At 57.4% G+C, this 13232-nt stretch overlaps 2 protein-coding genes and 2 long non-coding RNA genes across 8 annotated transcripts in view; 2 read left to right on the top strand and 2 right to left on the bottom strand.

Annotated features, from left to right (window-relative positions):
• ILVBL (ilvB acetolactate synthase like) overlaps positions 1-13232 on the bottom strand; it is a 35324-nt gene that overhangs the window by 20444 nt on the left and 1648 nt on the right. For 3 of the 5 annotated variants that reach the window (XM_032094546.1, XM_032094541.1, XM_032094544.1), the window contains exons 1-5: positions 10723-10807; positions 10474-10587; positions 9826-10027; positions 3751-3878; positions 1007-1145 (exon numbers count right to left, since the gene is read on the bottom strand). In XM_032094546.1, coding sequence (XP_031950437.1) covers positions 1007-1145; positions 3751-3878; positions 9826-10027; positions 10474-10587; positions 10723-10731 — 592 coding nt within the window. In that variant the 5' untranslated portion in view covers positions 10732-10807. Of the gene's footprint in view, positions 1-1006; positions 1146-3750; positions 3879-9825; positions 10028-10473; positions 10588-10722; positions 10808-13232 lie in introns of those variants that run through there. The other 2 variants (XM_032094545.1, XM_032094543.1) reach the window with 1 other exon arrangement.
• On the top strand, positions 4418-4947 carry LOC116437120. The gene is made up of 4 exons (XR_004237179.1): positions 4418-4480; positions 4592-4634; positions 4823-4854; positions 4933-4947. It is a non-coding gene; the product is annotated as an uncharacterized LOC116437120 (long non-coding RNA).
• LOC116437123 lies at positions 7131-7646 on the top strand. The gene is made up of 3 exons (XR_004237182.1): positions 7131-7251; positions 7363-7394; positions 7614-7646. It is a non-coding gene; the product is annotated as an uncharacterized LOC116437123 (long non-coding RNA).
• Positions 10816-12717, bottom strand: LOC116437056 (collagen alpha-5(IV) chain-like). The gene is made up of 2 exons (XM_032094611.1): positions 11856-12717; positions 10816-11163 (listed from the first exon to the last, which is right to left on the bottom strand). The coding sequence occupies exons 1-2, from the start codon at positions 12631-12633 to the stop codon at positions 10835-10837; spliced, it is 1107 nt and encodes a 368-aa protein (XP_031950502.1). The 5' UTR covers positions 12634-12717; the 3' UTR covers positions 10816-10834.

Here is a 13232-nt window from a genome sequence, read left to right as displayed (position 1 = left end):
CAAACCCCTCACAGGGAGATTCTGGGATTCTTTCCCTCCCAAATTCCCCACCCCATGGGGGCTGATTTTGGGATCCCAACCCCAAGGAAATTTTGGGATTCCAATCCCTCTCCAATTCCTCATCCCAGGGCTGATTTTGGGATTCCTCCTCCCAAAATCTCTCTCCAGGGGAATTTTGGGATTTCTCCTCCCCAGATTTCCCATGCTGGGGCTGACTTTGGGATTCCTCCCCTCCCAAATTCCTCATGGGGGGAATTTCAGGATTCCAACCTCCCCAAATTCCCCACCCCGGGGCTGATTTTGGGATCCCCTCCCTCCCAAAACTCCTCCACATGGGAATGTTGAGATTCCTCCCATCCCAAACTCCTCCCCATGGGAATTTTGGGATTCCTCCCATCCCAAACTCCCCTCCATGGGAATTTTGGGATTCCTCTCCCCATCCCAAACCCCTCACAGGGAGATTCTGGGATTCTTTCCCTCCCAAATTCCCCACTCCATGGGGGCTGATTTTGGGATCCCAACCCCAGGGAAATTTTGGGGTTCCAACCCCCCCCAAACCCTATCCCGGGGCTGATTTTGGGATCCCCATTCCGGGGGAATTTTGGGGGAATTCTGGGACGTCCCCGTTCCCTCACCAGGTGTCCCCTCCATGGCGGTGGCGATGGCCCCGAGCAGGGTGGGGACGGAAATTCCCCATCCCGGGGCTGATTTTGGGATTCTTTCCCTCCCAAAACTCCTCCACATGGGAATTTTGGGATTCCCACACCCCAAACCCCATCCCAGGGGAATTTTGGGGGAATTCCGGGATGTCCCCGTGACCTCACCGGGTGTCCCCTCCATGGCGGTGGCGATGGCCCCAAGCAGGGAGGGGACGGAAATTCCCCATCCAGGGGCTGATTTTGGGATCCCCCCAGTTCATCCCCATGGGAATTTTTGGGATTCCCATGCCCCAAACCCCATCCCAGGGGAATTTTGGGGGAATTCCGGGATGTCCCCGTGCCCTCACCAGGTGTCCCCTCCATGGCGGTGGCGATGGCCCGGCGCAGGGTGGGGACGATGTCGCGCACGGCTCTGACCGACAGCGCGGCCTTGCAGAGCGTCCGGAACAGCGGCACCTGCGGGATGTCCTGGAGCGCGCCCCGGCCCTGGGAGACCGGGAATGGCACCGGGAGTTCAGGAATGGCATCGGGAACAACGGGAATGGCACCGGGAATTCAGGAATGACCATTGGGAATGGCCTCGGGAATAATGGGAATGGCACCGGGAATGGCCATCAGGAATAATGGGAATGGCACCAGGAATCCGGGAATGGCACTGGGAATAATGGGAATGGCATCGGGAACAATGGGAATGGCACCAGGAATGGGATTGGGAGTAACGGGAACGGCATCGGGAACAACAGGAATGGCACCGGGAATTTGGGAATGGCACTGGGAATTCGGGAATGGCACCGGGAATAACAGGAATGGCATCAGGAATGGCATCGGGAATAATGGGAACGGCATCAGGAACAATGGGAATGGCACTGGGAATAACGGGAATGGCATCGGGAACGGCATCGGGAAGAACAGGAATGGCACTGGGAATGGCACCGGGAGTTCGGAAAGGCACCAGGAATTACGGGAATGGCATCGGAAACAATGGGAATGGCACCGGGAATTCAGGAATGACCATTGGGAATCCAGAATGGCACCGGGAATAACGGGAATGGCACCAGGAACGGCATCAGGAGTAACGGGAATGGCATCGGAAGCAATGGGAATGGCACCGGGAATTTGGGAATGGCATTGGGAATTCGGGAATGGCACTGGGAATGGCATCAGGAATAACGGGAATGGCACCGGGAATCCGGGAATGGCACCGGGAATTCAGGAATGACCATTGGGAATCCGGGAATGGCACCGGGAATGACCATTGGGAATGGCATCGGGAATAATGGGAATGGCACCGGGAACGAGGAATGGCATCGGGAATAAGGGGAATGACACCAGGAATTCAGGAATGGCACTGGGAATTCAGGAATGGCCATCAGGAATGGCACTGGGAACTTGGGAATGGCATCAGGAATAACGGGAATGGCATCGAAAACAACGGGAATGGCATTGGGAATTCAGGAATGGCACCGGGAATTCGGGAATGACCATCAGGAATGGCATCGGGAGTTCGGGAATGGCACCGGGAATGGCACCGGGAATTCGGGAATGGCACCGGGAATAACAGGAACGGCATCAGGAATGGCATCGGGAATAATGGGAACGGCATCAGGAAGAATGGGAATGGCACCGGGAATAACGGGAATGGCACCGGGAATGGCATCAGGAAGAACAGGAATGGCACCGGGAATTACGGGAATGGCATCGGAAGCAACGGGAATGGCACCGGGAATTCGGGAATGGCATTGGGAATTCGGGAATGGCACTGGGAATGGCATCAGGAATAACGGGAATGGCACCGGGAACAAGGAATGGCATCAGGAATAAGGGGAATGGCACCAGGAATTCAGGAATGGCACCGGGAATTCAGGAATGACCATCAGGAATGGCACTGGGAACTTGGGAATGGCATCAGGAATAACGGGAATGGCATTGGGAATTCAGGAATGGCACCGGGAATTCGGGAATGACCATCAGGAATGGCATCGGGAGTTCAGGAATGGCACCGGGAATGGCACCGAGAATTCAGGAATGACCATCAGGAATGGCATCGGGAGTTCGGGAATGGCATCGGGAATGGCACCGGGAATTCGGGAATGACCATCGGGAATGGCATTGGGAACTTGGGAATGGCACTGGGAACAAGGAATGGCATCGGGAATAATGGGAATGGCATTGGGAATGGTATCGGGAATTCGGGAATGACATCAGGAATCCAGGAATGACATCAGGAATAATGGGAATGGCATTGGGAATGGCACTGGGAATTTGGGAATGGCCGTTGGGAATTTGGGAACTCCTGGGAATGCCCTCAGGAAAACGGGAATGATCTCGGGAATAACAGGAATGGTCTCAGGAATCTGGGAATGACATTGGGGATTTGGGAATGGCAGTGGGAATTCAGGAACGGCCTCGGGAATCTGGGAATTCCCACTCTGGGATCCGAGAATTCCCAGGAATGCCCTCAGGAAAACAGTAATGACCCTCAGGAATAACGGGAATGGTCCCTCGGGAAACTGGGAACGGCTGCAGGAAAATGGGAATTCCCTCAGGAACACCGGGAATGGTCTCGAAAAAAATGGGAATTTCCCCAGGAAAATTAGAGTTCCCCCCAAAAACGTCAGATTTCCACCTCAACAAATTCCTTGGAATGGTCAATTCCCAGTTTTTGGTGACACCAGGACCCCAAAACCAAGGGAAAACCCCCCAGAATTGGGGTCAGGAAGGGATTTTTTGGGATGCCCCCAAACCCCCTCAAAACCCCTTCAAATCCAAAAGAATTGATGGGAATAATTTGCATAAATGAATGGATTTGAGGATGTGATGAATACGTAATTAAAATATGAGGAACAATCACTAATTCCATGAATTCCAGGAATTTTCGGTCATTGATTTGGGGACAAATCACCAAAAAAACGCCGGAGTTTCTACCCCGGAGAACAAATTCCCATTTTTTTAGTGACACCGGGACCCAAAAATGAGAGAAAACCCCAAAAAATGAGGGAAAACCCCCCAAAAATGAGGGGAAAAAAACCCCAAAATGAAAGAAACTGCCCCAAAATTCCCTTTGGGAAGGGCTTTTTTGGGATGTTCCCACCTTTTGTAGGGTGGCAGCGGCGCCGCCCAGGAGCAGCAGGGGGGACTCGGCCATCTGGGCGTTCTTGACGGCCGTCACCGTGTTGGTGACACCGGGGCCCGCGGTGACAGCGGCGACGCCGATGCGACCTGGGGGCACAGCGGGGACGGGGTGGGACAGGGGACAATGGACGGGGCCAAGGTGGCACCAAAGTAGCCCCAAGGTGGCTCCAAAATGGCACCAAGATGACACCAAAGTGGCTCCAAGGTGGGGCCAAAGTGGCACCAGGGTGGCTCCAAGGTGGCACCAAAGCCACACCAAAGTGGCTTCAAGATGGCACCAAAATAGCTCCAAAGTAGCGCCAAGATGGCCCCAAGGTGGCTCCAAGATGACATCAAAGCGGCACCAAAGTGGCACGAAGGTGGCCCCAAGATGACACCAAAGCAGCACCAAGATGGCCCCAAAATGGCACCAGGGTGGCTCCAAGGTGACACCAAAGTCACACCAAAGTGGCTCCAAAATGGCACCAAGATGACATCAAAGTGGAACCAAGGTGGCACCAAGGTGGCTCTAAGGTGGCACCAAAGTCACACCAAAGTGGCTTCAAGATGGTGCCAAAATGACACCAAAATGGTACCAAGGTGACACCAAGGTGACACCAAGGAGGCACCAAGCTGGCACCAAAGCCGCACCAAAGTGGCACCAAGATGGCCCCAAAATGGCCCCAAAATGGCACCAAGGTGACATCAAAGTGGCACCAAGGTGGCTCTAAGGTGGCACCAAAGGAGCACCAAAGTGGCACCAAGATGGCCCCGAAATGGCAACAGGGTGGCCCCAAGGTGACACCAAAGCCACAACAAAGTGGCTCCAAAATGGCCCCAAAATGGCCCCAAAGTGGCACTAAGGTGGCTCCAAGGTGACATCAAAGCGGCACCAAGGTGGCACCAAAATGGCACCAAGGTGGCCCCAAGATGGCCCCAAAATGGCACCAAGGTGACACCAAAGTGGCTCCAAGATGGCACCAAAATGGCACCAAGATGACACCAAAGTGGCACCAAGGTGGCTCCAAGGTGGCACCAAAGCAGCACCAAAGTGGCTCCAAGATGGCCCCAAAATGGCCCCAAAGTGGCACCAGGGTGGCTCCAAGGTGACACCAAAGCGGCACCAAAGTGGCTTCAAGATGGCACCAAAATGGCGCCAAAGTGGCCCCAAAATGGCACCAAGGTGACACCAAAGCGGCACCAAAGTGGCTCCAAGATGGCACCAAAATGGCCCCAAAGTGGCACCAAGGTGGCTTCAAGATGGCACCAAAATGGCTCCAGAGTAGCGCCAAGATGGCCCCAAGGTGGCTCCAAGATGACACCAAAGCCACAACAAAGTGGCTCCAAGATGGCCCCAAAATGGCCCCAAGGTGGCTCCAAGGTGACACCAAAGCGGCACCAAAGTGGCTCCAAGATGGCACCAAAATGGCCCCAAAGTGGCACCAAGGTGGCTCCAAGATGGCACCAAAATGGCCCCAAAGTGGCACCAAGGTGGCTCCAAGATGGCACCAAAATGGCCCCAAAGTGGCCCCAAGGTGGCTCCAAGGTGACACCAAAGCAGCACCAAAATGGCCCCAAGATGACACCAAAGTGGCACCAAGGTGGCACCAAAGCGGCACCAAAGTGGCTTCAAGATGGCACCAAAATGGCGCCAAAGTGGCCCCAAAATGGCACCAAGGTGACACCAAAGCGGCACCAAAGTGGCTTCAAGATGGCCCCAAAATGGCCCCAAAGTGGTACCAAGGTGGCTCTAAGGTGGCACCAAAGTCACACCAAAGTGGCTTCAAGATGCTGCCAAAATGGCTCCAAATTGGTGCTAAGATGGCCCCAAGGTGGCTCCAAGATGGCCCCAAAGCGGCTTCAAGATGGCACCAAGCTGGCACCAAAGCCGCACCAAAGTGGCACCAAGATGGCCCCAAAATGGCCCCAAAATGGCACCAAGGTGACATCAAAGTGGCACCAAGGTGGCTCTAAGGTGGCACCAAAGGAGCACCAAAGTGGCACCAAGATGGCCCCGAAATGGCAACAGGGTGGCCCCAAGGTGACACCAAAGCCACAACAAAGTGGCTCCAAGATGGCCCCAAAATGGCCCCAAAGTGGCACTAAGGTGGCTCCAAGGTGACACCAACCGGCACCAAAGTGGCTTCAAGATGGCACCAAAATGGCCCCAAGAAGACACCAAAGTGGCACCAAGGTGGCACCAAGGTGGCTTCAAGATGGCACTAAAATGGCCCCAAAGTGGCACCAGGGTGGCTACAAGGTGACATCAAAGCGGCACCAAGGTGGCACCAAAATGGCACCAAGGTGGCCCCAAGATGGCCCCAAAATGGCACCAAGGTGACACCAAAGTGGCTCCAAGATGGCACCAAAATGGCCCCAAGATGACACCAAAGTGGCACCAAGGTGGCACCAAAGTCACACCAAAGTGGCTCCAAGATCGCACCAAAATAGCTCCAAAGTAGTGCCAAGATGGCCCCAAGGTGGCTCCAAAATGGCACCGAGGTGGCCCCAAAATGGCAACAGGGTGACACCAAAGTGGCTCCAAGATGGCGCCAAAATGGCCCCAAGATGACACCAAAGTGGCACCAAGGTGACACCAAAATGGCACCAAGGTGGCCCCAAGATGGCCCCAAAATGGCACCAAGGTGACACCAAAGTGGCTCCAAGATGGCACCAAAATGGCACCAAGATGACACCAAAGTGGCACCAAGGTGGCTCCAAGGTGGCACCAAAGCAGCACCAAAGTGGCTCCAAGATGGCCCCAAAATGGCCCCAAAGTGGCACCAGGGTGGCTCCAAGGTGACACCAAAGCGGCCCCAAAGTGGCTTCAAGATGGCACCAAAATGGCGCCAAAGTGGCCCCAAAATGGCACCAAGGTGACACCAAAGCGGCACCAAAGTGGCTCCAAGATGGCACCAAAATGGCCCCAAAGTGGCACCAAGGTGGCTCCAAGATGGCACCAAAATGGCCCCAAAGTGGCCCCAAGGTGGCTCCAAGGTGACACCAAAGCGGCACCAAAATGGCCCCAAGATGACACCAAAGTGGCACCAAGGTGGCACCAAAGCGGCACCAAAGTGGCTTCAAGATGGCACCAAAATGGCGCCAAAGTGGCCCCAAAATGGCACCAAGGTGACACCAAAGCGGCACCAAAGTGGCTCCAAGATGGCACCAAAATGGCCCCAAAGTGTTACCAAGGTGGCTCCAAGGTGACACCAAAGCGGCACCAAAGTGGCTTCAAGATGGCCCCAAAATGGCCCCAAAGTGGTACCAAGGTGGCTCTAAGGTGGCACCAAAGTCACACCAAAGTGGCTTCAAGATGCTGCCAAAATGGCTCCAAATTGGTGCTAAGATGGCCCCAAGGTGGCTCCAAGATGGCCCCAAAGCGGCTTCAAGATGGCACCAAGCTGGCACCAAAGCCGCACCAAAGTGGCACCAAGATGGCCCCAAAATGGCCCCAAAATGGCACCAAGGTGACATCAAAGTGGCACCAAGGTGGCTCTAAGGTGGCACCAAAGGAGCGCCAAAGTGGCACCAAGATGGCCCCGAAATGGCAACAGGGTGGCCCCAAGGTGACACCAAAGTCACACCGAAGTGGCTCCAAAATGGCCCCAAAATGGCCCCAAAGTGGCACTAAGGTGGCTCCAAGGTGACACCAACCGGCACCAAAGTGGCTTCAAGATGGCACCAAAATGGCCCCAAGAAGACACCAAAGTGGCACCAAGGTGGCACCAAGGTGGCTTCAAGATGGCACTAAAATGGCCCCAAAGTGGCACCAGGGTGGCTACAAGGTGACATCAAAGCGGCACCAAGGTGGCACCAAAATGGCACCAAGGTGGCCCCAAGATGGCCCCAAAATGGCACCAAGGTGACACCAAAGTGGCTCCAAGATGGCACCAAAATGGCCCCAAGATGACACCAAAGTGGCACCAAGGTGGCACCAAAGTCACACCAAAGTGGCTCCAAGATCGCACCAAAATAGCTCCAAAGTAGTGCCAAGATGGCCCCAAGGTGGCTCCAAAATGGCACCGAGGTGGCCCCAAAATGGCAACAGGGTGACACCAAAGTGGCTCCAAGATGGCGCCAAAATGGCCCCAAGATGACACCAAAGTGGCACCAAGGTGGCACCAAGGTGGCACCAAGCTGGCTCCAAGATGATGCCGAAGTCACACCAAAGTGGCTCCAAGATGGCGCCAAAATGGCCCCAAAGTGGCACCAAGACAACACCAAAGTGGCACCAAGATGGCTTCAAAATGGCCCCAAGATGACACCAAATTGGCACCAAGGTGGCTCCAAGATGGCACCAAAATGGCCCCAAAGTGACACCAAGATGGCACCAAGATGGCTCCAAGGTGGCTCCAAGATGGCACCAAAGTGGCTCCAAGGTGGCACTGAAGTGGCACCAAAGTGGCTCCAAGGTGGCTCCAAGATGGCTCCAAGGTGGCACCAAAGTGGCTTCAAGATGGGGCCAAGATAACTCCAAGGTGGCACCAAGGATGGATGAGATCCAAGAGGGGACAAACGAGGACAAAATCCCACTCTGGACACCCCAAAACCCTCTGGAGATGTCGGCCATGGGGTCACCTCCCCGTGCCACCGCCACCCCTTGGGGACAAACGGGGACAAATCCCACCCTGGACACCCCAAACTCCTTGAACCTTCTCAGGTCACGCAGGAGCCACCATGGTGGGACAAGGAGGGACACCCCAAAACCCTCGGAGATATCGGCCATGGGGTCACCTCCCCATGCCGCCACCACCACCCCTTTGGGACAAATGGGGACAAATCCCACCCTGGACACCCCAAACTCCTTGAACCTTCTCAGGTCACCCAGGAGCCACCAGGGTGGGACAACCCCAAAACCCTCTGGAGATGTCGGCCATGGGGTCACCTCCCCGTGCCACCGCCACCCCTTGGGGACAAATGGGGACAAACGGGGACAAATCCCACCTTGGACACCTCAAACTCCTTGAAACCTTCTCAGGTCACCCAAGACCCACTGAGATGGGACAACCCAAAACCCTCTGGAGATATCGGCCATGGGGTCACCTCCTTGTCCTGTCCCCACCCTTTTGGGAGGGGAAAAATGGGGACAAACTCCACCCTGGAAGGACCTCGAACACTCCAAAGTCTCAGGTCACCCGAGACCCACCAAGATGGGACAACCCAAAACCCTCTGGAGATGTTGGCCATGGGGTCACCTCCCTGTGCCACCACCACCCCTTTGGGACAAACGGGGACAAATCCCACCCTGGACACCCCAAACTCCTTGAAACCCTCTCAGGTCACCCAGGAGCCACCATGGTGGGACAAGGAGGGACACCCCAAAACCCTCGGAGATATCGGCCATGGGGTCACCTCCCCATGCCGCCACCACCACCCCTTTGGGACAAATGGGGACAAATCCCACCCTGGACACCCCAAACTCCTTGAACCTTCTCAGGTCACCCAGGAGCCACCAGGGTGGGACAACCCCAAAACCCTCTGGAGATGTCGGCCATGGGGTCACCTCCCCGTGCCACCGCCACCCCTTGGGGACAAATGGGGACAAACGGGGACAAATCCCACCTTGGACACCTCAAACTCCTTGAAACCTTCTCAGGTCACCCAAGACCCACTGAGATGGGACAACCCAAAACCCTCTGGAGATATCGGCCATGGGGTCACCTCCTTGTCCTGTCCCCACCCTTTTGGGAGGGGAAAAATGGGGACAAACTCCACCCTGGAAGGACCTCGAACACTCCAAAGTCTCAGGTCACCCGAGACCCACCAAGATGGGACAACCCAAAACCCTCTGGAGATGTTGGCCATGGGGTCACCTCCCTGTGCCACCACCACCCCTTTGGGACAAACGGGGACAAATCCCACCCTGGACACCCCAAACTCCTTGAAACCCTCTCAGGTCACCCAGGAGCCACCATGGTGGGACAAGGAGGGACACCCCAAAACCCTCGGAGATATCGGCCATGGGGTCACCTCCCCATGCCACCACCACCCCTTTGGGACAAACGGGGACAAACGAGGACACCCCCTCCCCCGAAATGTCCCCGGTGCTGACCCGAGAGCCGCGAGACGGCGTCGGCGGCGAAGACGGCGGTGGCCTCGTGCCGCGTGTCCACCACGCGGATGCCGAGCTTCTCGCAGGCCACCAGCACGGGCGAGATGTGGCCCCCGGGCAACGTGAACAGGAACCGCACCCCGTGGGCACGGAGCACCTCGGCCACCAACTCCCCGCCATGCCGGGGACTCGCCGTGTCCACCTGGGGGGACAGCGAGGTCACCGTGGGGTCACCACAGGGGTCACCATGGGAGCAGCGGGGCCCCCAGTGCCCCCAGTATCCCCAGTGTGGGCGGTGACACCGGTGACACCTGTCCCCAGGGTCCTCCATCCCACCCGTGCCACCTGTGCCCATCTCCCCCTGGTCCCACCCATCCCACCTGTGGTCACCATGGGGTCACCACGGGGTCAGTGGTGGCACCGGTGGCACCTGTCCCCAATGTCCTTCCCAGTCCCCAATGTCACCCATCCCCAGTGTCCCCCCAGTGTCCCTCCAGTGTCCCCTTGATCCCAATGTCCCCCATTCCCAGTGTCCCCCCAGTGTCCCCCATCCCCAGTGTCCCCCCAGTGTCCCCCTGACCCCGATGTCCCCCAGCCCCAGTGTCCCCATCATGCCCGCAATCCCCAATGTCCCCAATGTCCCCAGACCTTGTGGCACAGGCGGTAGAGGAGCCCGAGGCGCTGGGCCACCACCAGCAGGGCCAGGGCCACCAGCCCGGCACAGGCACAGCCAAGTCCGGCCACCAGATCCATGGGAGGGGACTGCAAAACAATGGGGCCACCATGGGAAGCCCTGGGGACACCGGGAATCCAGCGGGGACATCGTGGGAACCCCTGGGGACACCGGGAACCCAACTGGGACATCGTGGGAACTGAATGGAGACACCAGGAACTCACTGGGGACATTGTGGGAACTGCTCAGGGACACTGGGAACCAACTGGGGACATCGTGGGAACCCCTGGGGACATCGTGGAAACCCCTGGGGACACCGGGAACCCACCAGGGACATCATGGGAACCCCTGGGGACACTGTGGGAACCCACTGGGGACACTGTGGGAACCCATGGGGGACACCAGGAACCCAACTGGGACATTGTGGGAACCCCTGGGGACACCGTGGGAACTGACTGGGGACACCATGGGAACACCTACGGACACCAGGAACCCACCAGGGACATCATGGGAACCCCTGGGGACACCGGGAACCCAATGGGGACACCGTGGGAACCCACTGGGGGCATCATGGGAACCCACTGGGGACACCGTGGGAACCCCTGGAGGACACCGGGAATCGACCAGGGACACCGTGGGAACCCCTGGGGACACCGTGGGAACACCTACGGACACTGGGAATCCAACAGGGACACCGTGGGAACCCACTGAGGACATTGTGGGAACCCCTGGGGACACCGTGGGAACCCCTGGGGACACTGGGAATCCAATGGGGACACTGGGAATCCACCGGGGACATTGTGGGAACCCCTGGGGACACCGTGGGAACTGACTGGGGACACCGTGGGAACCCACTACGGACACCAGGAACCCACCAGGGACATCGTGGGAACCCCTGGGGACACCGGGAACCCACCAGGGACATCGTGGGAACCCCTGGGGACATCGTGGAAACCCCTGGGGACACCGGGAACCCATCAGGGACATCATGGGAACCCCTGGGGACACTGTGGGAACCCACTGGGGACACTGTGGGAACCCATGGGGGACACCAGGAACCCAACTGGGACATTGTGGGAACCCCTGGGGACACCGTGGGAACTGACTGGGGACACCATGGGAACACCTACGGACACCAGGAACCCACCAGGGACATCATGGGAACCCCTGGGGACACCGGGAACCCAATGGGGACACCGTGGGAACCCACTGGGGGCATCATGGGAACCCACTGGGGACACCGTGGGAACCCCTGGAGGACACCGGGAACCCACCGGGGACACCAGGAATCGACCAGGGACACCGTGGGAACCCCTGGGGACACCGTGGGAACCCACTGGGGACACCGTGGGAACACCTACGGACACTGGGAATCCAACAGGGACACCGTGGGAACCCACTGAGGACATTGTGGGAACCCCTGGGGACACCGTGGGAACCCCTGGGGACACTGGGAATCCAATGGGGACACTGGGAATCCACCGGGGACATTGTGGGAACCCCTGGGGACACCGTGGGAACTGACTGGGGACACCGTGGGAACCCACTACGGACACCAGGAACCCACCAGGGACATCGTGGGAACCCCTGGGGACACCGGGAACCCACCAGGGACATCGTGGGAACCCCTGGGGACACCGGGAACCCACCGGAGACATCGTGGGAACCCCTGGGGACACCGGGAACCCACCGGGGACACCGTGGGAACCCCTGGGGACACCAGGAACCCAATGGGAACACCGGGAACCCACCAGGAACATCATGGGAACCCCTGGGGACACTGTGGGAACCCCTGGGGGACACCGGGAACCCAACTGGGACACTGTGGGAACCCCTGGGGACACCGTGGGAACACCTACGGACACCAGGAACCCACCAGGGACATCGTGGGAATCCCTGGGGACACTGGGAACCCAATGGGGACACTGGGAATCCACCAGGGACACCGTGGGAACCCCTGGGGACACCGTGGGAACCCACTGGGGACATCGTGAGAACCCCTGGGGACACCGTGGGAACCCCTGGGGACACCGGGAATCCACCAGGGACATCGTGGGAACCCACTGGGGACACTGGGAACTGCCCAGGGCCACTGTGGGAACTGACTGGGAACACTGGGAACCCATTGGGGACATCGTGGGAACCCCTGGGGACACCGGGAGTGACAGGGAATGACATGGACATTGGGGACACTGGGGACACTGGAGACACTGGGGACAGGGGGGACACTGGGGACACTGGGCACATGGGACATTGCAGACACTGGGGACACTGGGGACACTGGGGACACTGGGGACATGGGACACTGGGGACACTGGGGACACTGGGGGACACCGGGGACATGGAATGCCACGGAACAGCCCCAGGGCGCGGTGACGCACGGAATTTGCATTAATTAAACGCGGATTAATTAAACCCAAATTGATCGAACACCGATCAATTAAAGCCAGGAGAACTGAAGCTGGATTGATTAAACCCCAATTAATTAAAGCCTGATTAATTAAACCCCGATTAACTGAGCTGCGACTGGCCGAACCCAGATTAACGGAGCCCAGTGGATTGTGCCCAGATTAATTAAACCTGCATTAATTAAACCCAGATTAATTGAACTGGGATTAATGGACCCTAGTGAACTGAACTTGATTTACCCAGATTAATTAAATTTGAATTAATTAAACCCAGATTAATTGAGCTGGAATTAAGGGACCCCAGTGAACTGAACCTGATTTACCCA

The sequence above is a fragment of the Corvus moneduloides genome, chromosome 32, assembly GCF_009650955.1.
Source record: "Corvus moneduloides isolate bCorMon1 chromosome 32, bCorMon1.pri, whole genome shotgun sequence".
Lineage (NCBI taxonomy): Eukaryota > Metazoa > Chordata > Aves > Passeriformes > Corvidae > Corvus > Corvus moneduloides.
This window is presented reverse-complemented; position numbering and strand designations above follow the sequence as displayed.